The 24,762-nt window shown below is 54.9% G+C and overlaps 1 protein-coding gene and 1 long non-coding RNA gene across 3 annotated transcripts in view; one reads left to right on the top strand and one right to left on the bottom strand.

Annotated features, from left to right (window-relative positions):
* The first annotated feature begins 14,233 nt into the window (after window positions 1–14,233).
* Window positions 14,234–24,762, top strand: part of TBX15 (T-box transcription factor 15) — a 101,320-nt gene continuing 90,791 nt past the window's right edge. The window contains exons 1-2 of one of the 2 annotated variants that reach the window (XM_086760606.1): window positions 14,234–16,478; window positions 17,676–18,248. In XM_086760606.1, coding sequence (XP_086616732.1) covers window positions 18,047–18,248 — 202 coding nt within the window. In that variant the 5' untranslated portion in view covers window positions 14,234–16,478; window positions 17,676–18,046. The remainder of the gene's footprint in view (window positions 16,479–17,675; window positions 18,249–24,762) is intronic. The other variant, XM_086760612.1, reaches the window with a different exon arrangement.
* Window positions 16,696–17,570, bottom strand: LOC147602197 (uncharacterized). The gene is made up of 2 exons (XR_015260328.1): window positions 17,438–17,570; window positions 16,696–17,062 (listed from the first exon to the last, which is right to left on the bottom strand). It is a non-coding gene; the product is annotated as an uncharacterized LOC147602197 (long non-coding RNA).

A 24,762-nucleotide genomic window follows, 5' to 3' on the forward strand; every position in this document is an offset into this window, starting at 1 on the left:
CAGCAACAGGAACCCCTTAGGAGGACGCTGTGCAGTGGATGAATTTACTGTGTGGGCTTCTTGAAGGCTGCAGGTTGCTTAGTGTTGGTGTGACCTGTTGGGAAAGTACCATTTTGGTGTTTAATAACCATTGTAGAAATGACACAGGGATGTGCTGGGGTTCTGAAGATCTTGAATTCAGGTGTGTTGTGGGAGCAGGTTGTTCTCACGTCACTGAAGGTGAAATGTGCTTTTGTGTGGGGAGGTATTTCTAATAGGCTTAATTCCTACAGAGAAACAGCATTGTTAAAGTACACTTCAGAGTTACAATATACCTGTATAGGAAAACAGCAAAATTGAGGTGGTGAGCGTCACTACTGTTTTAACCCATTTTGCTTACCAGCATCACATGCCAGCAGGCTGCCTTGGAGCAGGAACTCCACTTCTTTCCTTCTTTAAGACAGCGAAGCCCTGACTCAAAGGGCTTCACTCTACTCTCTACTTGCCTTTGAGGAGATGGATTAGCTGAAGTGTGAATGTTGTCTTTGTGGTTTATGAGGATGTTTTGGTAGATGATGAGTGGCTTGTCAAGGGAGATCTCTGGGTGGCCTGAGAAGATTTAATGGATGCTGGAAGATTGCAGGGGCAGGTGGGAGTAGGGGATTAGGTCTCTTTAGTTTATTAAAAAAAAAAAAAAAAAAAGTATCTTCGGCTGAGGAACAGTAGCTGAGAAATAAAATAAATAGAGAAGATTTCCTATCAACTTCATAGATTATTTTTCTACAGCTTCACAGAAAACAACAAAATGTACATCAGCAAGGTGATTTTGATCTGTTGTTTTTAATCTGATTTGGGTCTTCGTTGTCTGCCTTGCAGTTTTCTGCTCCTTTAGTATTATTTCTGCAGGAAGAGTTTTGCTCTTCGGTTAAGCAGAGGAAATCTAAGAGTATGTTTTACCTTCTATTTCTTTGCCCTTGAGCAAGTTGCTTAACTGTGCTTTGCCTCAGTTTCCTTTGCTGTAAAATGAGGCATAGGGAGACTTCATTACACCGGTATTGGGAGGCTAAACTAATGTTTGCTAAGCATTTTGAGCCTTCCAGTTGAAGATGCCCTCGCTTGGCGCTGAGTTATAGTGTTTCTTCCTGAGATGCTCTATTAGCGGTGCTTGTGGCATGAATAAACATAGTAAAATGTGCTGGAGGGCAGACAGTTCAATCCAGAGTAATAAATAACGGATCCAGTGAAAGGATCGAAGTTGTCGGCTTCGCAGAAACGTGTAGGCTGTTGCTTTCGAACTTGATACTTTTTGTTCTGCTGCAAAATGCCTGAAAGTGTCCTGAAAGAACCTTACACGACGGTCTCTACCGCAGCTCCTTGATCTTTGTCTCTTCCCTGCAGCCTGGAAGTGAGGGCCTCTGGCAAGGATCTAATATGAAGAGAAAGGTAATGCCACTACAGGGAGGGGGGGAAAAAATACTATATTTCCTGAATAGTAAACAGTTTGGGTTTGGTTGTTGTTTGGGTTTTTTTAAGGAGCTGGGCCCTCTGCTCTTTTGGCCCTCGCTCTGCTGGTGGGTGGCTCTAGGGTGGGATTCTCGTGCCTGCCACTCCTGCAAGCCTCACCCCACCCCGAAAACAGCGAGACAAAAGGGGTTTGACGGGGAAAGTGTCACGGGAGGTAAACAGCGCTGAGGAGCGTTGCTTAGCCACCGCGGGTGCGGGAAGGAGCTTCCCCTCTGCGGCGGGAGCTGCGCCCCGCCGGCGGTGAGTGCGGTGCGCGGCGGCGGCCGCCAGGGGGCAGCAGCGGGCCCGGGGCGGGGAGGGCGCAGAGGGCGCAGTCGCCCCCTCCCCAGCCCCGGGCTGTGGTTTCCCGGGGCCCGGGGGCTGCGTTTGTATGTCCCCCGCTGCTCTGTCCGGGGCTGGGGGCCGGACTCCAAGCTCCACGGGTACAAGGAGATGCGGCGTAGCCTTCGAAATTCAGACTGGTCCCCGCGGGGAGGGAGCCCGGCTCAGCCTCTGTCATGTGCGCGGTCCGCACAGGGACTGGGCTGTGTCGCCTCAGGGCGCACACCGAGCCGCCCCAAACGTCATAAACAAACAGGAGGCGTCCTGACGCTCCAGTTGCGCCTCGCCTTTCCGAGCCCCTTGTCCTCTCCCTCCCTCTGGGACCGTGCTTGCTTACTGCCCGGGGCAGAGCCCCAGCGCTGAAGGCCATTCTGAGATCTCGGCATTCCGAAGGGCACTTTTCTTACCCTCCCGCCGATTTCAGAGCAAAAAAAAAAACGGGACAGACCCTGTCCCACCTTCGGGGTAGTGAAGCCCTGCAGGGGCAACGAGGGTGACCCCGGCCCCCGTCGGTCCATCCCCCTCCCGACGATTGTTCCCCAGAATTTTCCCTCAAGGGGGGCGGAGGCTGGGGATGATTTCAGTGGCCGAGTGGTTTGGAAGCCTACGGGAGGGGACTGTGCAGGCGCGATCACATCTGCTCATCCAGAGTTATTTGCTAAGCCCTCCCCGCTTCGCTAAACACGAAAAACACGAGCCGAAGGTTGACCCGAGTCGTCACCTCCGTAGCGTAGGGAGAGAGAAGCGTGCTACGTTGCCCGGGAAACCTGTCATTACTTTGTTTTCAAGAGAGGGAGGTAGGATCAACAGGGCGAAATGCACCTGATCCTCCTGATTGCAGCGAGGACAGGATGAATGTACTGCAGGTAAAAGACGCCCGCCGCCTTTTTTGGCAGTACGAGCTCCGGTACCCGGCCTTTTCCTCCTGGCTTTATTCGTTCCCTGCTGCCTCTGCCGGCGCTCGCTAAATCTGCCTTCGGAACAAACGTGGGGTTTGGAAAGCAGTGTCCCATCCTGGGATGCGATGCTAAACCTCGCGTGGGCCCTGCCTCTCCTCGCCTTCGCGGGGTCGGAGCGTTGCAAGTCTCCGAGCCCCGGCGTGGCGGGAGAGGTGACGGAGGAGAGGGGCCGGTCCGGAGCCCTTCGCCTCTGCCCTGCTTCTCAGGCCCCGGCCTCGCGGGCGGGCAGAACTGCACGCATCTGTGTCCCCATCCAGGGGCTCTCGGGGAAGGGCGGGGGGGGGGGGGGGGGGCGGTTAAAGCAAGGCAATGATTGCCTTCATCCTATTTCGGCCACAGCGAGAGTGCTTTGCCGACGCAGGGAATAAATCTGCGAGCCGCCGAGCACTTCGGCATGTAACTTGCCCCGCGGTTTGGGCTCTTCGCGATAAGCGAGAGGTTGAACTCCAGGTTCACGTGAAAACACCCCGGAGACAACGTGCGTGGGGGAGGCAGCGGCGGCGAACTGCAGCCCTCTTGCTTTTCAAGCATCTCAGCGGGGAAAATTGCAGCAACTTCCCGACGACGAAAACCAGTTTAAGGGAGAAAAGGGAACAGAAACCAATTAGCTGATACGTTTCGAGAAATGAAGCCTTGAGCGCCCGGCACCCGTCCACGCAGGGTACGGCGTTAGCAGGCATCTGGCTCATCCCGACGATCGTTTTTCTTCTCCTCTCGGCAAAGCCCCGCGAATCCCGCCGATCCCCCTGCTGCTCCGGGTGCTGGAGCCCGCGGCCCGGAGGTGCCGGGTGCGGGTTGTCTCACCGCTCCCACGGCTCGCAGCGGCCGGGGTCTCTCCCCTGCCCCTCCCGGTGCTCACCCCGGGCCCGAGATCTCCACTCCCGGCTTCGCCCGGAGTCCCAGGGCGCAGCCCCGCCGAGCATCTTTTCTGCCTCTTTTTGTTTCATGCGACTGAGGCGCCGGCATCAGCGATTCGAGCTGTGCCTCGCCAACTTTCCCCAAGCGTCGTTGTGTCCGAAATAAATTTTCTAAACAAGCATTTGCCTCCCAAATACGGATATAATCTTCCTGGGCTTTCTTTTTAATGATTTCCATTGAATCGATGCTACAAAGCTCTTTATCTTATATCGAATGTGGCGTTCTACACATATGGTTTAGTTTTTTCCCCCTAATTCTTGCGAGCTGGGCAGCTGTGAGCCGAGAAAGGCATATTTATACATATTTGTCTCCTTCCACATTCTAAGACGCTGCAGTGGTGTAAGATGGTTTGGGAGATCTGTTGGGGCAGAGAGATTAAACTAAGTCTCGGGCAAATGCACTGTAAAAGCGGATTCCGAGGAAATTAGTCTATCCTTAAGCCAGAGCTAAAAATGCCCAGGAAATTCGTTATTGCTGTTGCTGAAAAGAGGCTAAGCACGGAGAGATCAATTGCCGTGGCTAACACATCAAGAATAAGAGTTAAGATCCCGTGTGGGAAAAAAAATTATATATATATATATATAAAGGGGGAAAAAAAAAGGGAGGGGTATGTGTAAAGGCGCTGATGGAACAGGATGTCTGCGAAGCCGGGAGAGCTGCGGGGCGTGGGTGCAGGCAGGGGCTGCTGACGCGAGGTCTGGCGTGCGGTGCGGGCAAACCCTGTGGGGGCTGAAGGCAGAGGGCAGGTGGGGGGGGGCGGTGTGCAGCAGCCCACCCGCCCTCAGGTGCGGCCACCTCGGCCTTTCCCCGCCGCCCTGATGGAGCCAGGGGAGGCTCCCCGCCTGGGGAGGCGTTTCGGGAACCCCGCAAATCTCATCCTCTCCTTCTCCCGGCCCTGGGCGAGCAGGGGGGCTGCGAGGGCTCCCCCGCGCCACGCCGAAACTCGTCCCAGCTCGGAGCCTGCACCCAGGGGCTCGCCTGCCTCTCACTCCGCGTGTGTCCCTGTGTGTGCGTGCGTGTGGGAGCGTCCTGCGTGTGCGGGGGGTAGGTTGGGCTGCTGTATCCGTGCCTGGTTTCTGTTTGAAGGCATCTAGAAGTGTTGTCTCTGGTCTCCACACGACCCGCGGGCAAGGCAGAGGGGGTGAGTATGAGTGATGTAGCCCCTGGTTGTGACCCCGCTTTGTGCTGTGCCTGAACTGCCGGGCCATCTTGTCTGGAGTGTGATTTTTATCTTCGGCTGCTCAAGACGAGTTTACTCCGCGTTCTCCTTCTTCCTCTGAACTTGACGGGGAAATGTCGGTGCGGTTTTACTTCGTGCAAGGCAGTGCCTGCAAAAGCGATATATGCTTCCATCCAAATAAATAAATCCCAGTGAACTCCTCTCTCTGAACTGTGCCACCTTTTTCCAGGCCGAACTCAAGCTCCTTTTCTAACTTGCAAAATCTGTCCGTGTCCCTGCTCCCCGATCTGTCCATCTGTCTGTCCGTCTATCTGCCTTTTGCGTTGAGCTTTCTGGGAGAGGCAACCTAGTTCAAACCAGTGAGTACTCAAGTGTATGTCCAGTCCTTTACCAGTTTGCTTTGACTGAGTTTCCCCCCTAAGCCTCCCTGAATTCGTTCTTATTTGAGTGATGAGACAAAGAAAAAGCCATCTCCGTCCTGAACAGCGAAGGCCCCCAGACCAAAACCCAATCACAGCAGTCAAAATTCAGAGGGCTTCTTTGAAGGAAATGTATTTGTATTTATGTTTATGTACACGAATATATAGACCCGTAAAAAGCTCCCGAGCAGCGCAGCGTGTAAACGAGGTGTCAACCCCTCTATTGTGTGAAAAGAGATAACGTTCATCTTCTAGGTGCGTTTGGAATAGGTTACTGGTTTTTTTTTTTTCCTGCAGAAATAAACATGAGCCGATTCCTGAAATCGTTTTCTCCCACCCCTCGTATTTCTCCCCTTTCTGTGATGTAGCTGCCGTTGCAAACGGGAGATGAGCAATTTGGAAATCTCGGATCACGGTTAGAGGACGAGAAGTGTTAATGCCGCCAACTCGGCTCTGTTTCTAGACAGACGTGTTTTGGGAAATGGCGATTCACTGAAGAAAAAGTGCTCTCCGAAAGGGCGAGCCGCTTGCCGTGTTCAGCCCTGACACCGCGGAGGAGGGAAACTCTGCGGCTGCGGAGATCCCGACCCCGAATCTTTTGTAGCTCTCTTTACGGTGATGATTTGTACCCAGTGCGGTCGAGCTCTTATTGCAGCTCCGCTCAGGTTTACAGCCGCGAAGCGCAGGGGAGCTGTGCTGTAAAGGCGAGGTCTTGAGAGCCTCCGCTTTGGCAGGGGAGCACCCCAAAAGCTGGTGCGACACCACTGTTCACGGGGTGCCGCCGAGGTGTGTGCCTGGGGCTTGTGCGCCGTGTCGGTCTCGGTCTCTCGGAGCGGGGGAAGCGTTGGCTAAATTGTTTTCCAACGCCGAGAGTGAAGCGAAAAAGCGGCCTTTGAAGAGTCGCTTATGAGGCGCGCCGCGCAAACCTGGAAACCGAGTCGCCGGGGATCGGTCGAGAAACCTAAAGAGGGGATGGGGAGCCTGGAAAGCTTTGCAGCAGCAAAGAGGATTAATCACATAACACCGGCTGGACGGCATCCGCCTGAGACGTGCGTTTAAAAATCAAAACAGGGAAGAAAAAAAAATGCGAAAACCAGAGAAGATGCAGCTGCAATAAAAACGGGTCACGCAAAACCTGCACGGCACAGGCCGACCCGCACGGCCGGTGTCAGGGCGGGGGCGGGAGCGGGGGGGAAGGTGTGACCGGTGCGAGAGGCGTCAGGAGGGGAGGGATCGCCTCGGGGCCAGACTTGCAACCAAAGGCCCGGAGCCCCTGCCCCGGGTGTCAACTGCTTTTTCGCTCCCTGTGACCCACCTTGGCCTTTTTCGATGCGGGAGGGGAGACTGGGAGCTGCTCTTTTCCCGAGCAGAGAGCAAAGCGCTGCTATTTCTCCTTCCCGGCTCTCTGGGCGATTCCTTCTCCCTTTCTGCTTTTATACGTTTGTCCGTTAACTTTAAAAAACTTCGCGGAGGTTTCTGTTCCCGGGGTTCCAGATGCGTCTCGTGGCACTTGGAGAGTCGCGATCGACTTTTTCCCTTTCGCAGGAAACCGCCCAGCCCACGGGGGTTTCTTCTCCTCTGCTCCAAGTTCAAAGGCGCAGTTCTGAAGTCGTTAAGGGGGCATAAGGGACAAGTGCGGGGAGGGCAGGGGGTCAGGAGTGTGGGGTCGAAGCCTTTTGAACCGCCTCCTCTGCAGGCTCGCCCTTTTTGGCCTCGGCCTTTCCCTGCGGGCATCACTCCGTCCTGAGGACCCAGGGGCTTAAGGGACACGGGGGGAAGGAAAATGTCGCGGTGTTTCTTTCTTTGGAAACGGACTAAAGAGATGGCACTGGGTGCCACCGAGCTCCCGAATAAATGAACCCGGCGGGGAGAGGGGCTTGAGGAGAGCGAGGTTTTCCCATCCGCTCTCTTCTCCCTTCCCGGGATCCGTGATTCTCGAGGGTCCCGGGGCAGGCGTATCCCTCCTAATAAAAGGAACAAACGTTTCTCTGCCGCTCCTGGGACCTACTCTTCTCTCCATCTCCCGCATCCCCTGTCATCTTGAAATCTTCCCCTCGCCGCAGACCTCTGCCCCTTCCCTGCAAGTTATTGGGTTACACTCCCTGCCGTCTTCTCTGGGGCATGTGCTGGGTTGTTGGGAGCCTCTATAAAAGAATAAAAGCCTTCGTGGCAACCCGAGCCTGAAACTCGTTTCCCTACACGTTATAACGCCGTCCGCAGAGGCCGTTTAGTAGCGAGGGGATTGGGGCTGGTGGAAAGAGGAGGCTCGTATTATTTCTATTTGATCGAAAGAAGAAAGCCGCGTAAGGTGTTTCCTGTCTCCTTGAGATTTCGTAGGGGCCTTTGGGCAGGTTATTTCTTTGGAAAACAGCCATGGAGCCCATTGTCTTTATCTGATGCTTGAAAGATTGGGGAGGAGAGGAAGGAGAAAAATAATTGTTAAAAAACACTTTGAAGTTGTGCAACTGTTGCTGCTCCAATTTTTTTTTCTCCAGTCTCCAGATGCACCAGAAATCGTTACTTTGATCTCACAAAGCAGCAATTTATATTTTTTAATTTTTTTTTTTAAATGGTTGAGTAACTCAGAGCGTAATGGCAAACATGCCGGGAATGAGGTCATCGGGCAGCGCGGGGAGGGCCCGGGGAGGCAGGGAGGCAGCGGAGGCCAAGAGCGCAGGAGTGGGGCGGCGGGGAAGGAGGGGGCTTTCTCTCCAAACGAGCCTGGCGGCGGGAACATCTGCTGGGGGCTGGTTTTACATCCCCGCTCGCTCACAAGGGAAAAGTCCCTGCCAGTGCACATGGGGCTGGCTGCAGCGTGCGAGGGACCTTCCTCCTTCCCCCTTCCCCTTTGCCTTCCCCTTCGCCTTCGCCTTCCCCTGCCTCTTCCTCTTCCCCTTCCCCTTCCCTTTTCTTTTACTCTTTCCTTTCCCCTTTCCCTTTTTCTTCCCCTTCCCGCTTCCCTTTCCCTTTTTCCCCTTTCCCTTTTTCCCCTTTCCCTTTTTCCTTCCCCTTCCCCTTTTCCTCTTTCCTTTTTCCCTTCCCATTCCCCTTCCCGTTCCCCTTCCCGGGCGGGGCTGGCGGCGGGGCACATGTCGGATGGCGAGGAGGAGCCCGGGAGCTGTTAAAAGCGCGGCTGGGGACACGGAGAGGACCAGGACCCGGCGTGGCAGAGGGTCCCGTTCTCTTCGTCAGAGGAGGTGGATGACTGTCTGGGGGGGGGGGGGAAATCCCTCTGCTTCCACTAGTGCAGGGACAACCCTTTTTCGAGCGCTCCCCAAAAACGACTCGCCCCAGACAAAACGACGAGCCTCGCGTCTCCTGCAATATCCCCAGCTCGTGTCTGCGTGGGGTGGCGTTACCAAAGCCAACCCGACCCGGTGCCTGCGCCCACCCAGGTGGGGGCAGCTTCCTCTCGTCTGCCCCCCTCCTGCCCGGAGGTGCCTGCACCGGATTCCTGGTCCTCACGATCACGGCCGCCGGAGGTGCCAGCTGCCTCCCTGGCCGAGCCCACAGCCACCTGCCTAAGGGCTTTGGCTCCCGGGAGAGACCCACCCGTGAGCAGGTCGGGAGTTTATTTTGCTAAGGCAAATCAAATGCAAGGAATGGGGGGAGGGCGGACCCAAGAGACACCGACCCCATCACTCTTCCACTGAAAAACAGACAGCGCCGTGTCCCCGACGTGGGTTGTGTTGAACCCGGCGTGGAACGCTGGTGTTTTTCCTGCTGGGCAGTCGCTGCCGCTGCCTGATTTTCCATCTCGAAGGTACCGACTCGGGTCAGCCCACTGTCCCTGCAGCCCACGCAGAGCGTGAAATAGCTCTCTCGGGACTCGTCGTGCCCCCGTGAGGGTGTTGCCTGCCGAGTGTCCGCGCTGCAGAGGGGTGGGCCCGGACTCCGCTCCTGCCAGGATGCGCGGAGAATGCGCCCTTCTCCCTCGGCGCGGGTGGAGGCGGACCCACAGCAGCCTCTTGCGAGCAGGATTTCGGTGTAAGGCTGCCTGGACACACGCGAGTGAGTCCCGCTGGTGAAATCGCCCAGGCAGCGCAGGGCAGACACGTCCCCCGCAGCCTGGGTCCCCGCGTGGGCTTGCGTGTCACCGCCCGGGTGGCCCCGGGAGCAACGGGCTCGGCGCTGCCGCAGCTCCCACCAGCTCCCCTGCGCGGTGCAGGCACGGCGGGGCAGGGGTGAGAGGAGAGGAGCGAGTCGGGAGGCGAGGTGCCCGTGGGGAAAGGAGAGTAGCGGGCTGGCGGCCAGACACACGGCCGCCTCCCACCGTAGCCTCGGGGCGGGAGCTGCGGGCGGGGAAATCTGTGGTGTCCAGGGGAGGGGGCAGCCCGGGTACGACCCTCCCCTAGGAAATGAGACCACACTGACCAGAAGGTGAGGTGGCGGGATCTGTCGTGCCGTTCAAAACCCGTATTTTTTTTAAAAGGAAGAAATGTCACGAGGGCCGCGGGGAGGAGGGAGAAGTGGCAGAAACGAGATGCTGACACTGAGGAGTCGCAGGGAGACATCAACAATTGGTGCCTATAGGCCACATGAAAGGGCTGCAGAGCGACAATAAAATGCCTTTAAATACTTCTTAATGCAATGTTTGCATTGGGCAAGTCCACAAATGCCATCGCAGAGGAAAGAAAGCAGCAGATGAGGAGGTTTAGCCAACCTCTGAAACTCGGCTTTAGAGGGGAAAGAGAGGAAGAGAGAGATTTTTATAATCCTGAAAGGCAAAAGGAGTAAACTGCACCAACGCAGAGCGAGCAAATGCGGCAGGGCAGGATTACCAAGGCACAGAGGGATCTTAACAAATGGAGCGATCTGCAGCAAGACAGCTGTAAAGAAGAAAACTTCCAGTCGGGATTGCTACGGGGGCATCTCTGAGGCTATTGCTCGGCCCTGCTATTTGAAAAGAGGCCACGCTTGTCCTCCTTGCGCATGCCCTCCACACCCCCCCCCACCCCCCGGCCCTGGGTGGGGATTTGGGGGCATCCGCAGCCTGAGGCTCGTCCCGGTCTCTGAAGAGCTTTCCGGGACGCCTCTCGCATAGATGGGGAAGAAGGGAGAGGGGGCCAAATGTGTGCGCTGGCGAGGGGAAAGCCTCCAGGTTCCGGTCAATCTGTGCCAAACAAGCAGTCACACTCTGATGAGCGTTTAATTGCTATTGTGTTTTTGTTTTCCGAAGGCAGAACCCCTGTTCCCCCAGCACGGCCGCAGTGTGGCACAGGCTGGCTTTGTCTGGTTGCTGTGCGGCCGCTCTTGTCGTGCTGGTCCCGCCCGACTCAAGCCCAAAGTCAAGAGTACCTATGTAGCTCTGCCACCCACGCACGAAAGCACCGCTGCATGAAGGCGGCTGAACATCCATTCCGCCCCCCTCCTCCCCCGCACGGCCCCGGGGAGACGAAGCCTCTCTGTGCTCCGATCTGTGCCGAGCTGCCAGATCCCGCTCTAAATTTGCTTTCCTGCCCCTTCACCTGTGGGCAAGCTGCTGCCCCCCTCCTCAGCCGGCTGTCCCACCTCACCCCCTCTCCACTTTTCCACCGTGCTCCGCCGCAGCCGTGCCGTTCCCAAAGCTGGAGCCGGTTGCGCCCTGGTTTTACAGGGAACCTCCCGGCAGCTGCGCCCACCTCGGGCAGCCCCGGGAATCGCTGCCGGCCCTCGCCCCCGCCGGCCCCGGTCTGGCTGCTTCTCTGAGGCTGTCGAAGCCCAGTGTCCACGGCCTCAGCCCCGAAAGCGCTGGGGAGTGGGCTCTCTGCTCCCCCGGGGTGGGCTGCTGCCTTGACCCTCGGGCTCGATCCTCGGGCTTCTCCTCCGGGGATGTCGCACGCCACTCGCTTGACCCCGGGCCACTCCATGCCAACCCCTCCGAAAGGGATGGGCCGGGGGCGAGCAAAGGGGGGCAGGGAGAGGAGGCCTTGAGGCGGGGGGAGCATCGCACACGCTGCCGGTGCTGCGTGGCCTCGTCTTCTCCGGGGCACGGAGAGAGCAGATGAATTCCCTCCTAGTATCGATATCGTGATATAAAGTGACGCCGACAGGAAAGCAGCCAGCACCCAGGCGGGAAATCTTTATAGGTTTCCGCGCCTTTGCTGGGAATTACCGGGATGGGCTATGAGGAGGCCAGAAGGCTGCGCTGAGGGTTCGGCTGGATCGGGGGCTGCCCCACGGCGGCGTCGCCCGTCGCCCTCCCTTCACGTCCAAGGTTTCTGTCTTTCAGCAAGGAAAAAGCCCCGCGAGACCGGCAGGGCCCACGGCAAACGAGGGATCGCAGGCTCTAGAAACAAATCCTCCCGGGACAGCCCAAAACTTAGCTCTGGGATAGCCCAGTCCCCGGTACTGTTTTGGTTACTCGAAACTAATAAAAACCAGTATTCGAAACTAAGAAAACCTCACTTCATAACAACTCTAGGTAAATTCCAGGCGCGGAGCAAGAGTGGGCGAGCTTTGCGATGCAGAAAGGGTGCCTGGGCCGGGGCCCGAGGGATCGTGCCCGTTTTGTGGGGACCGGGGCCGGGTTTCTGGCGTGGCTGCTTCACACAGCAGTCGCGTTTCTCGTGGGCCGAAATAAGCCGAGTTTGGAGTTCCCGGAATCGCGTCGCGTATATCGCTGGCCGCCGTGGAGGCCGAGGACCCCTCTCCTGCTTTTGTGGTGATGGCGGGAGGGGATAAACGCCTGATTTCGATACCAGACTGATCACATCCCGCAGCCACCGCTCTTTTGGGCAGTCCCGCTAGTCTGCTGAGTTTTAGGATCGACCCTAAATAGTATAACGTATAGTGTATGAGGTAGGGCAGCGCAGAGCCTTAGTTCAAAGAGCTGTGCCTTGACGAGAAAAAAAAAATTCCCCTTATATTTATTTTTTTTTGACTGAACACACATTGAATTGCTGTTCGCAGCTAGGCTTTCTTCCCTGGAAAAGCGGACTTGGGATCCCGGCTCGGTAACAAGGCACCGGTTGTCCGCCTGCAGAGCCCCATACGAGAACCATTGTGTGCGAGACCCGCAGCGTTTGCTGGGGGACGCCGCTTTTTTTTTTTTTTTTTTTTTTTCCTTTTGGCGTGCGCGAGGTGTGGGGACAAGGAGGGGGGACAAGGGGGGAGAGTGGCTGCCAGGTGGGTCCGGCTTGGCAGCTCCCGTTCCTCCTCCCAGCCCGGCAGCCTCAGCTGGTAGCGTGAAACCCGTGTGCGGGTGAAGCTCCAGATCTCCTCAGGCATCACACTCAATCCTGCGTGTTTGGGAGCCGAGGGCTGCTGGGGGGAAAAAAAAATCAAACAAAAAAAAACCCACCAAAACTTCAAAACCTACCCCAAATTGTAATAGCTGCAAAGGTAAACGAAGTAGCTCTCCAACGCGCCGCCGTGTAAATGCTGTTTGCTTCGGGCGTGAAACGGATTTCTTTTTCTTTCCCAGCCGAAAAGCAAAGTCGGGCTCCTGGCTGAGGAGAGTCACCTTTTAGACTAAAATTTCCCCGCCGGGACTCACGGGTGGGCTGCCCCACGCCTGGCCCCGGCCCGGCTTTCCCGCTGCTCCCCGCATCCCTCCGGCCGTGCCGCTTCCCCTCGGCACCGACCCTCCCGTGTGAGCCCCTCTCGCTTTGCCACCTCTTCTGGGGGTGGCAGTGGGGGCGTGGGGGGCAGATATCGGTGTCAGGAAGGTAACGTGGCGGGGGGCGAGCTGTGGACAGGCTGGCACGGCTGATCAGATAGCTATTTTCCTCCGCGTCCCGCTCCTGCTCGGAGGAGCCGAGGGGAGCGCAGCCTTTTGGGATTTTTGAGGGAGACCTCTGCTCTCCAGAGGGCTTGCTGGCCTCTACCCTGCGTGGGCCCACCTCCACCCGAGAGCTGCAGCCACGCGGATTCACCTGTCAGCAGGGACCTCAGCACAAGGCAGGGAGAAAATCTGCAGAGAAAGGTTTCTTCTCGAGGAGGAGGATGGGGGTGGGGGGAGGGGGGCGGAAATAAATATATTACAAAAAAAATGGGCAGCAGGAGCAGCCGGGAGTGGGTCGCGGGGCACCCGTGGGTGTGAAGCAGGGTGTCCCGGGCGGGGTCGCCCCCAGGGCTATGCCCGGGGACCGCAGCGCAGAGGGAGCGCGGCCGGCTGAAAGCCGCGGAGAATCCGCGACCCTGCTGACAGCCGGGACGAAGGGGGTTTGTAGGCGGCAAATGAAGAGATCCGTCTAGAGCCCCGCTTGTCGTTCCGGGTTGTTCTGAAGTTTGGCATGGTAAACGCAAAACGCGTGGCTTTTAACCCTGCCTGTGTCGTTCCAAGTTAGTAGCCCAGAAGGCAGAAGGGTCTCTAGCCGGGACTTTCGTCTTTGTTTGCGAGGGGAACCTGCGTTGTTTGAATTATTCGTCATGATTGCTTGTTTCCAAACAGCTCCACGGGGAGGCTCCGAGATGCGGTCAGGTTCGATTAGTGCCTGCGAAGAAGCGACGCTCGGAGCTGGAGGAAGTTCAGGGACAATTTAAGCTTCCAATTCGCCTCCCCTCCGGGGACATTGGGGCCGGGATGGGACTGGGGGGAGCGGAGTGTGTGTGTGTGTGGGGGGGGGGGGGGGTACGCCCTGGGGCACGGGGTGTTTTGTTGCCTTAAGCCCAAGAAACCTGCCGAAGCATTTCTGCTCTGTCTGGTCTCTTTCTGCCGCCCCGAAAACAGAAGAGGCAGAAATCATGTACGCCCCTCGGTCTGCGGTGCCCGAACAAACGGAGGAGAAATCCTGGTAAAATGGAGGGAAAGTGGTGGCCGTTTTTTATAGTCCAAGTGTATAATCGGATTTTTTTTTTCTCTCCTGATAGAAAGCAGATAAATTTATGAAGGGAGAGCTAAGAGAATAATTACAGGGTGAAGGTAGTTAAATTTTATTTCGAGTCCCAAAGGCAAAACCTGACATTTTATTGCAAACATCTGGAAGGCTTAAGAGACTGGCATGGTGTTTGTTTAAACACTAATAGAGATTTTTATTCTGTAAAACACAAACAAAGCCCATTTAAAAACACTTGAGACTGTAAATATTTTGCGGTGGTTCAATTCTCAAAGCCTGAGAAAACTGGGGGAAGGGGAGGCGGAGGGGGGAACGAATCGACGGCATAATAGGGGTATAATTATGAATTAGTTAATAATAGGCAACAATACCGTTTGTGCAGATCATAAAAATAAATTGCAGGCGTATTTTTTTTCCCCCCGCAGTCACAATAACTGACCCCGCGCAGCCCGGGAACATCACCTCGCTCGAGTTTCCAAACGGCGACTTGTGTTCACTTTAAACTCGCCTCTTACGAGAGCGCCAGCCCTGAAATCCTCCGGTCCGTTTTAAAAGACAACCGACGTTGCGCTAAAGTCCAGTAAATCACTCGCTCACATTATCAGACAGCCTTCGGCCTGCACTCGCTGGCTCGTTTTAACATTGTTTTCAATTTTTAACTTAAAAAAAAAAAATTCCAGGGCTAGGTTTAGCTGCAGGACCTTCGGGAAGGTTTTTCTTGCTGTGGTGCGGGGTCTGAAACCGGCTGAGCTCAGCCCCTGCGAGCAGCACATCTGGACAGCACTCCCGCCCCGCAGCCGGCTCCCCTTGTTTCTCTCTTTTCCAAATATTGCCGTATATAAACAAATATTTTTCAGGCTCGCTCTGCGATAACTGGAAAGCAGGAGTGAATGATTTCTTTATAAACCTCGGGGCCTGGCCCTGCGACCCTTGCTCCTGCCGCTTTATTCCAGGGAGCAGTTTCCTGGATTTAATGGGAGCTACCCCTGCGAGTAAGGGTCTGGAATAAAGACCAGGCAAAGGGGCGCATTCGTCTCCGGCGGCCGGGGGTCAGAGTCGGATACGGACTGAGCCCAGGCCGACTCCGGATTCACCCCGCCTGCCGCGGGGAGCGGGGTGCCGGTCCCTCACACCGCTCCCGCCGAGAAGACCGACCGGGTTGCCTGCGGATGCGTTTTGCTCGGCGAGATTTTTGGTGCAAAGGCTCCATCGAAATCCCATCCCCCGGCTTGAGGAGCGCAGGTTTCTGCTGGCGAGCCGCTCCCCCCCGCCCTCCCGCCCAGCGCAGGGGCAGAAATCCCTGCGAGGGGCCAGAATTGGCTCTCGGGACCGCGGGGAGCTGCTCTCCCCGGCCCTAGCAAAAAAAAAAAAAAGGGTCTGGTCCCTGGGGTCTGGCGATTAGGGGCTGTGTTGGGCTGCAAGCTCGGCCGCGTGTCCCTTAGCTGCCGCGGGGGCCGTGTCCTGCTGCCGGGGCCGGGCGCGGGGTGGTCCGGGGCGGCGTACAGACCCCGAGGGGCAGCAGGAGACACGAAAAGGGGTCGGGGCTGCTTTAAACTGTCGACCCGTAAAACCACACTTAACGCGGTGGAAAATGTATTTCGGAGCTCTTAATATCAGCCCCCAAATTTTGTTTAAACCTCCCTGCCTTTCCAACAGCATTTCCTCTCGCTAAAACGCTATAAATAATCCTCTGTTTTCTTGGGCTCTCGTTCTAAAATCTCCCTCCAGCTTCTTTAAAAGCCTTCCTCCGTGTCTGTCTCCCAGGCGAGTGTATCCGGGGCTTTCGAAAATCGGAAAATTGATTTTCTTTCTTTCTTTCTTTCTTTCTTTCTTTCTTTTTTTTTTTTTTTTAATCTGGGAGACATCCATTCGCCGAAGAGGAAGAACACACAGCAGCCGAGGGGACCCGCTAGAAATGCATGTGACCCCTCCGGGTGCCCGCTGCCGGCTCCCTCCAAGCCCCTGCCTCTCTCGCTCCCTTCTCCCCGTGGCTCCCGGGCTCCCGCCCCAGCACCACTCCGCGGGAGGCACGGGGGGAGGGGGGACGGGGGACACGGGGACACGACACGGGACACCCCGTGGGGCAGTACCGCTGTGCCCGGCGCTGAGCCCTCGGGGAGTGACCTGTCAAAGGCGATATACGAGAGGGGAGGGGAAAGGAGCGGCGGAGGGGGGGGGGTGGTGGGGGAGATGAGGGTGTGTAGGGCGGGTGATGGGGACGTACAAAACCTACTCCTCGGCCTAGATAAGAGGGCTTAGCTTTTGCGGGATTTCCCGAAGATACGACTTCTTTCTCGCTTTTCATCCGAAATCCCTTTCTACGCCTGTGCACCCCAGCCAGCGCTTTAGGCCGAGGAGAGGGGGCTGAAGGGCCCCGCCGTACCGCGCAGACATGGGCACCGTGGGGTCACTCTGGTAGGTAGCTAGAAAAAAGTGCCCCCCACTTGCCCCCTTCACTTGTGTCCAGCCCCATGGAAAAAAACCTCGCCTAAGAGGAATCTCGCTCTCCCCCGGTACTGCTCGAAGCAGCACTGAGCCTTTGGGAGCATCGGAGGAACACCAGCCAAAAATAATCCCCTTCTGGAATTTGGTGTGTATCCTCGTCTGCTTTTCCACCGTGGCTCGATCCGTATTAATTCTCTCCCTTACTTTATAGTTATTTATTGCGTATTTTAAACCTGTGCTCGATCCTCGGAATCGAGGCGTTCCCCGTCGTGTTTTCCCTAGACGGTGTTTCGCTTGACTTCACCTATTTTTCCGTGGTCCCGTCGTCTAACGAAAACACGCGGTGCTTCCTTCACCTTTTCAAATGCGGCCCCTGTTCCTTTTCACTGCGACCCTCCCCCACTCCACGCGCGACCGAGGAGCGTGGGAGCAGCTGCAGACTCGCCTCAGCCTTGGGAGGGTTTCGGGGCAGAGTGAAGAGGCGAGCAGGAATAAATGCTGAATATCATCCCGGCAGCCGACCGGGATCTGTACCCGGCGGGTTTGTTCTCGCTGTAACTGAAGTGGCAAAAGGAAGCGAGAAAGGGAGGAAAAAAAGAATATTTATTAAAAAAATAATACCCCCTTTCTCGAAGAGAAAGCGCTGCCCCTACCCCGGGGTGTCTGGGTCTGTCTACCCACGCCGCCCACTCAGCCCCGCTGCTCCACGGACACGAGTCGTGTCGAAGCGAAAATTCAACGCCCCCCCTCCCCTAGACGTTGCTGTTCCCGGGCCAAACACCGATTCCGCAAGTAAATAGATGGCACGAATGACGTTTTAAAAACACACCCTTAGCCGGCACCCCTGGGTGGTAAAGGCCCCTCTAGGGTACTTTGCGTGGGGGAGCAGCTAGGAAACCTGGGTGCGGCGGGGAGAAGTGCGGGGGTCGTTACCTCTCTGCATTTAGAGCTATGGATTTCCTACTGGCTCCCCGTTCTTCAAACAGTTAATTCTCCCGGCCGGTGCTCCAGAACTCGGATGGCCAAAATTCCTCGCCCTCAAGCCTGAGTCTCCCTCCTCTCCCCATTGGGTCGCAGCTTTTGGGTCTCTCCCGATCTCTCCCTCCTATTGGCCGGGGACGGTTGGTTTGGTTTTTTTTTTTCTTTCTTTTTTTTTTTTTTTCCTTGACAGGCGCACGCAGCCTGCCTAACTCTTGGAGAAGGAAAAAAAAAAATCCCAGAAGTTTGGATCAATCAGAGAGAGACAGGAGGAAAGGGGAGAAGGAAAAAAAAAAAAAAAAAAAAAAAAAGATGAAATCCAGCCTGCAGCCCCTCTGAGCAAGTGCTGGGGACCTGGGCTGCGCACACCCTCCCGGCTCTGCCTACGGAGTATCTGCAGCCTCATGTAGTGCCTTCGGGAGACTGAGGGCTGGTTCTGCTGGGGGGTGCAGCTGGGGAGGGGTGGGGGGAGAAAGAGGCGACAGGCTCTGCCTCCGGTCCCCGGGCTCTGCGCTCCCAGCCGCCGGCCGCTCGTCCGCCCGAGGGTCCGGGCCGGGGGATAAGATGAGCGAGAGGCGAAGATCGGCGGTGGCCCTCAGCTCCCGAGCGCACGCTTTCTCGGTAGAAGCCTTGATCGGGACAAATAAAAAGAGGAAACTGCGAGACTGGGAGGACAAGGGACTGGATTTGTCCATGGAAAGCCTCAGCCCCAACGGCCAGCTAGGGGACAATGAAGACCCGACCCAGTGCCTGGACCTCAACCCCGGTTAGTGCAGCGCCTTTCTCTTTTCGTGGACACCCCCTTCCCCTCCCTCCCCCGGCCCCGCTCCCTCCCTGCCCTTCGCCGCTGAGCCCTGCCCGGCGCCGGACAGGACGGGCAGCGCCTCCCGGAAAACATCGAGGGCTGGGGGAAAAGGAAAAGAGGGAGGGGATTTTGCTTAGATTCCTTGGATTTTAATTGTAATTTTTAATTTTCTTTTTCGGTTTACGGGGACTTTTCTCCTACTTGCTGCGGCTCTTTCCCACCCCAATTTCATGATGTCCCGGGAGGGACCGGAGTGTGTCGTGTCCCACCCCGCTTCCTTCTGCTCCCTCTCTCCTCCCTCTCCGTTGCTGCCGGTCGCGAAGATCCTTCCCGGGTGTCTCGGGAACACGCGTGTTTCGCCTTGCCCCGCAGCTTCCCGACCGCGGCGAGGGTGCCGCGTGGATCGGGGGCAAAGGAGTAGGGCACGACGCTCGCATCTCTGGGGGAGGGATCACCCTCTCTCCACTCTTTCTGAGACACCGGACACTACCTCGAGTCTGCCCCGCGGAGACCGGGCCGGTCTCCCCAACCAGAGGTTGAGAAGGAGGAGGCAGGCGCCCCAGATCAGCGTTGCTCCGAGGCGAGGGGCGCCGGCTCCGTGGCGAGCTCCCACTCGAGGCCTCCGTGGGCCGGGGGCGGGCTCAGGCCGGCAGCGAGTGGCTGGGGGCCTGATCCTTCCCACCCCAGGATCGGGCCCACCGGCGCCTCCCCTCTCGGCAAGGACCCTGCTCCCGCCAGGGAAAAGGGACTCAGGGTCGGGGGCTGGGGAGACTCCGAGGGGTCCGAAGCCCGCTACCGAGCCTGCCGCCTCCCAGGAACCGGGGCATTTGGAGCAGCGCCGGGACCCCGGCCTCTCTGTCGGGCTGCACCATGTTTGGGGGGAGAGAGCATGAGGCCTCCCTCGCGGTATTTTTATTTTTAATTGTAAACTTTTATTCGAATATTTACTTTTTCATTTAAAAGGGAGCTCGGAGTGATCATTTGGCTCCAGTGAAGGCCTCGGTTCTGCTCTTGTCCCCCCCCCGGGCCGTTTCGCTTCGGCCTAAAACGACGGTCTCGAAAAAGCAGCCGTGGACCCGCGGCGAACTCCGGAGGGTGAAAAAGCGCTGCCTCCAGCGCTGCCCCCGCACCCGCGCTGCCCCCGCACCCTTCTTGCCGTCCCCTAGCGCCTTGAAATGGGATGGAGGGGAGCGGCCCCACTCTCACAATTATATTGTTCCTAGAAAAGGCATTTTAGGCAAATTCTCTTTGCTTTTTTTTTTAATATTCGGGTGGGGAAATAAGGCCACGCGATTTCTGTGCGCGACCCCGTAGGAGAAAGGGCAGAAATTTCCTTCACTTGCGCCAAGTCCACTCCGCTGCGCTCGGAGATGATAACACCTTTTATTGGTTTTTTTTGTTTGTTTTTTTTGCATGACATTCCCCGCGCTATCAATAAACATCAGGTGCCCAAAACGCAGCATAAAAAACACAACCAATCACCTCCCTCCTAAAAAACAAAACAAACAAACAAAAAAAAAAAGAATTTAAAAAGGAAAAAGAGTTAGAGATCGAGGTGTAAAAAAAATCTGTTAAGTGTTTTTGAAGGGAGCGAAAGACCGGGAGCTCCTGAGACCTGGCTCCGCTCTGCTCTCAAGGAACCGCGTTTCCTTTTGCTTGTAGCAGCAGTAGCCCTGCCCGGTGCGGATCCTTAAGGAGAAGTAGGTAAAATCTGTTGCCTGGGACCTCCCTCTCAGCAGGGAGGAGAGGGGACAGAAGCGATTAAAATATCAGCGGCTAAAAAAAAATAGCTGACAGTTTCCGAGTCTTTCCCGTTCAAAATAATAAAAACGCGAACGAAACGACAAAAATCCGCTTTCCAATAACAGAGCAGCTATGTGCATCAATCTTCTTTTTTTAGAACCGCTTCTCATAAATTTTTAGTCACACTAGGATATATTTTTGGAGCGGTCTAGAAGTTTAATTTGCCCGTTTCTCCATTAATTCGAAATAAAGAACTGGAAAACTCCCCCTGCGCCGGACTGGAGAGCGGGAGAGGATGGTTGAGAATGTTAAAACCTTAGAAAGCAAACGTGATGTTTTTCATAAAGCAAAGGAAATCAAGAACAGTTTGAGAAATCATTTTTAGGAGGTTGATAGACTTTAAATAAAGTCCGCGACTGTAATTTGCACAGCCACTTCATTAAACCTAAATCCTCCGCGGTGTAGCTTTGCTGCTGGGTGAAAATTGATTAGCGGCTTTATAACGGCCGCCAAATTCCATCTTTACAAGACCCAATTAAGAACAAACTTTACACCTAAAGTATTTTGAACTTGCCAAATCTCCAGCGATATACCAAAAAAAAAAAAATTAGAGAAGGGAGTTTTTATAGCGTCCCAAAGGTTCAAAACTCAAAGTTGCTGCCCTCGAGTAGCGTAGGAAATAACACAGGGCTGTTCGCTCGGCTGGAGGAGTTAGCGGTACGGGTGTGCTTAGAGAGCCTCCAAATATCACAGGGTGCCGCGGGAAATCGTGTACATCGTGTGTTGTTTTTGCGTGTGATAAGGCAAATCGACCTAGCCTGGTTTATCGATCTCTTGGAGTAAAACCCCTCCATTTCGGGTCCGAAAGGCCGAAAACCATTCGCCGCGGGGAGCCGAATACGGCCAAGGCTGAGCTCTCCCTTTTTTTTTTCCCTACGGGCGGGTATAGCGATTTCTCTCCCACGCCTTGGCCACGTCTCGCGGGGAATTTATTTCCTCTCCGTCCCCGCCGCGAGTGGGGCTTGGTGCCCCAGGGCGGTGGAAGGGCGGGGGGCGGGGGGCATGGACGGGGTGGCCCCGCTCTGCTCCCGGCGTGGGGGCTTACCCGCCGTAGGTGCGGCTCTACCCTGGACATGTACAAAATCCACCCTTCGCTGGGGCGTGGGAGGCAGCCCTCCTTGTTTCCCCGTTTTGGCGGAATCCCTCACTCCTGAGGAGCGGTTTTCCAGCCGTGCCCAAACATTTCGGTGACAATATTGGCGATGCCGAGTGCCCGAGAGACCCTCTTCCCGGGAGAGGCCGGGGGGTGGCGTGGGGAAAGGTGAAAAAAGCCAGCGGATAAATCTCACAGGTTTGTGAAAATCATTTCCCGACCGTCCGTGCCGCCAATCTTGTCGCCGGAGTTAATGCGCTGTTTTATGAGACTCGTTTAAAACGGGGGGAATAAAGCTGGATTTTAATCACTTGCGGGTTTTAATCACGAAATTGTGAAAAGGAATTCGGGATTACAGAGGCTCTGCCCCTCTGTTCCCCCCCCCACGCCTCACCACCGGCCCACTCGGGACACGCCGCGCGTGGGGCCGCGGCCGGGCCGCCCTGCGTTCTCCGCCGGCCCTCGGCTCTCGCTGCCGCTGAGGAGAGGAGGAGGAGGAGGAGGATGATGAGGAGAAGGGCGGCGGGGCGCAGGCGGAGGGCGCCCCTCCGTCCCCTTGGCAGGTTTGGTTTCAGAGGGCAGCAAAACAATGGGCTCAGATGTCTTCTGGGTATTTATAGACTAAACCTGAGCGGCGGAAAGGTCACGGGGCCCCCGGCGTTGCCTTCCTTGATGTATGTATTATTTACCATCCTTTGCAGAGGTGGCTTTCGTCGGCCCCTTCCCTCTGCCCTCCCAGGGGCGCAGGGACAGACCGAGGCAGAGCTGAGCGCTCTCCTTTCTCCTTTGCCAGTCAGAAGTTTAAGACTTTTTTTTTTTTTTTTTTTTTTCTTCTGGGTGGGGGGACACGACACGTCTCCTCGCGGGCGCGTTCCACCCTCCTCCCCCCCGAAACAAGGCAGTCAGTCGGGGTCTCTACACGGAGACAGGCTGAACAGGCGCTTCAGAGGCAGAGCAAAGCGGTGCTGCTGAAAAGTTATGTTTTCTCGGTTTTGGGACGGTCCTGCACCACGCAAAGAAACACGCTAGGGAGTTTGTAAACGAATTTCGCCAAAGCAGTCTTCACATCACACATCCCGTTGTTATTTTTTGATGGCATACATTAAAAATGCACACATCAGTTAAAAAAAAAAACAAACAAAAACAGAACCCCAAAACATATTGGAGAGTTTTATTTTTGTCAGTCTGCGAAGATACTGCATTGCACATTGTTTTTCGTTCCATATGTTTTTCTAAAGCTACTTTAATGAACTACTGCGAGACTGTGCAACGACAGAAAACAACGCGGCACGCATTTTAAGACCTACAGTGTGTTTATTACAGCTGCTTATCCATAAGATTAAGATCCGATAGCTTGACAAAGCCTTCCATGGCTGATAAGAGTAAAATTTCCGTCTCTTTCACTGTGGCGTAGCGGTTTTCTTCCTAACCTGGGAGGCTGCACCCCAACCCCACTCCTTGCCCTCGGGCAAGGGGATGTGGGAGCCATGCAGCCCACTGCGCGTCTGGAGAGGCAAATAAACTTTAAGAGTGGGAGAAACGTGATTGATAATACGTGATTTTTTTCTTTATACTGCTGCTTCTGAATGCTCGTATTATGAAGTCCCATTTTTTTGAGCAGTGGCTGTTAAGCCCATGGGTGATTTAATTTAGTTTCAGATGTAGTTTCTCACTTCAGCTTTTATTTGCGTCCTCGGTGGATAGGACTAGGATTTTAAGAACTGTGGCAGAGAACTTTTTCTCATCTTTTTCCTGAGGTAGGGTGAATCGGTGTACACTGCATGGTCCTTGCGGCTCGCCGATCAGCAATGCTCCGTTAACAGCCAGGCATAAGACGAAGAGCGTCAGCTTTGTCTTTGGCAGAAGTGCTTGGGACTGGGATTTATTGATGCAATGTCTTTCTGACAAACGTGTGTGTGACTGGGATTGTATGAATTCATTCCACCTGTTGGATCATCGGTTTGCTTCCTAAAGAGGGGATACTGAGCTCAGATCCATTGCTCCCTTGTGTACGCGATGGAAGGAAATGCGAAAATCTGACCCCCTGTACTCTGGCCGCAGAGCTAATGCTCTCACCCTTCCCAGAGGAGAGAGTTGCAGATGGAGCTGTCCAGATGAGAGCCAGGGGAGCTCTGTGGGGGCTTGGGGAGGGGTTGCCTTGGTCAAGTTCGTGCAACTCTGATCTTGGAGCCAAAGGCGACAGAGAGTGAGAAGGATTTGTCTCTGTGGTAATACACACGTCTTACTGAATTGGTGAACTCCTGCTGCTGGGTTTGTGAAACTCTTCCTGCAGAGAGGCGAATTGCTCATGCTGTATTAAGAGAGCAGGTAATAGAATAATAGAGACAAATCTTACAGAACAGCAGAGTTAGAAAAAAAGGCAGCGTGTCAAACAATGTCTTCCTTTCTTTTATATGGATTTTAAATCCGCAGCTTCTTTTTTTTTTACACAGGTTTATTCCATCTGTTGGGACGGGGAAAGCTGCTATTTCAAGAGACGTTTCTTGTCTTTGACAAGAACTTTGGGAGAATCCAAAAAGCTTCTGTTACAAGCAAAAGTCAAGTAATTCCTTACAAACCATAAATCACTTCTCCCTCCTCCCACTTGGGACTGAGCGCTTATATCAAATATCAGCCCAGCTAGCCTCTCCTCAGGCAGAAGTGTCCTGCTTTATCTGTACCGGTCTTTAAGGAAAACTGATGCTTTTTTTCAGATGGAAAAGTTGTAAGAGGTCTTTCAAGAGCGCCACATTCAGGAAAGAGCATTTGCATTGTTTTACAACACAGTCGGTGCCACTCAAATCACCTCCATTCACACAGATCAGTGTTTCTATTTTAATCCTGTATGAATCTTTGCTTGCAGTCTTATGTCTTCAAAGGTCAAATCGTGGGTTGTTTTTTTTTTTAACTTTTCTTTTTTTTCCTGCCTTCTGGTCTAGATTAATATGCCTACACTAGTTTAAAAAATGCACTAAAATCAGTCTGGGAGAGCTTGGAAAATTCCTGGATATATTGAGACCGGGTTGTATGGCATTTACATCAGTTCCTGTTGCAAGTAAAATCTATTCAAGTGCGATTTAAATCACCCCAGGCGTCCATATTGAGACCTGTAGCTTACACTGGTGATGTAAAATCAAGTTCAGTGAAAGAAGCTTAGGTTTTCTAAAACTGACAACGCTTCAGAGATCAACAGAGTTTCCCGGAGAGGCTGAGCTTGCTAGTGCCTGTTGATGGAATTACAGGATTTTGTGCTAGCTCTTAGCTCTCTGACAACCCCCTGAACAATACGATTACTTTGCAGGAATGGGCTGGGAAATTAAATTTAAATCCTGGCAGCCGAAGCAGAGTGGGTATACATGTGAATACTCAGTATCTGTCAGCCTGGGAGCTGTGGGTCTCCACTTGGAAGAGCAGCAGCAGGCACCTCGGGGTACAGGGAAATGCAGGCAACTGGGGGCTTCCCAGCGCTCCAGGGCCTAATCCTTCCCAGCACAGCTCTGCAGAGCAGGACATGGAAAGGTTTGGCTTTTCTGGATTATTGTTCAAACTAGAGCTTTCACAGGTAGAGAGTACTGTGCA

This window comes from Chlamydotis macqueenii, chromosome 1, assembly GCF_036417535.1.
Source record: "Chlamydotis macqueenii isolate bChlMac1 chromosome 1, bChlMac1.mat, whole genome shotgun sequence".
Classification (NCBI taxonomy): Eukaryota; Metazoa; Chordata; class Aves; order Otidiformes; family Otididae; genus Chlamydotis; species Chlamydotis macqueenii.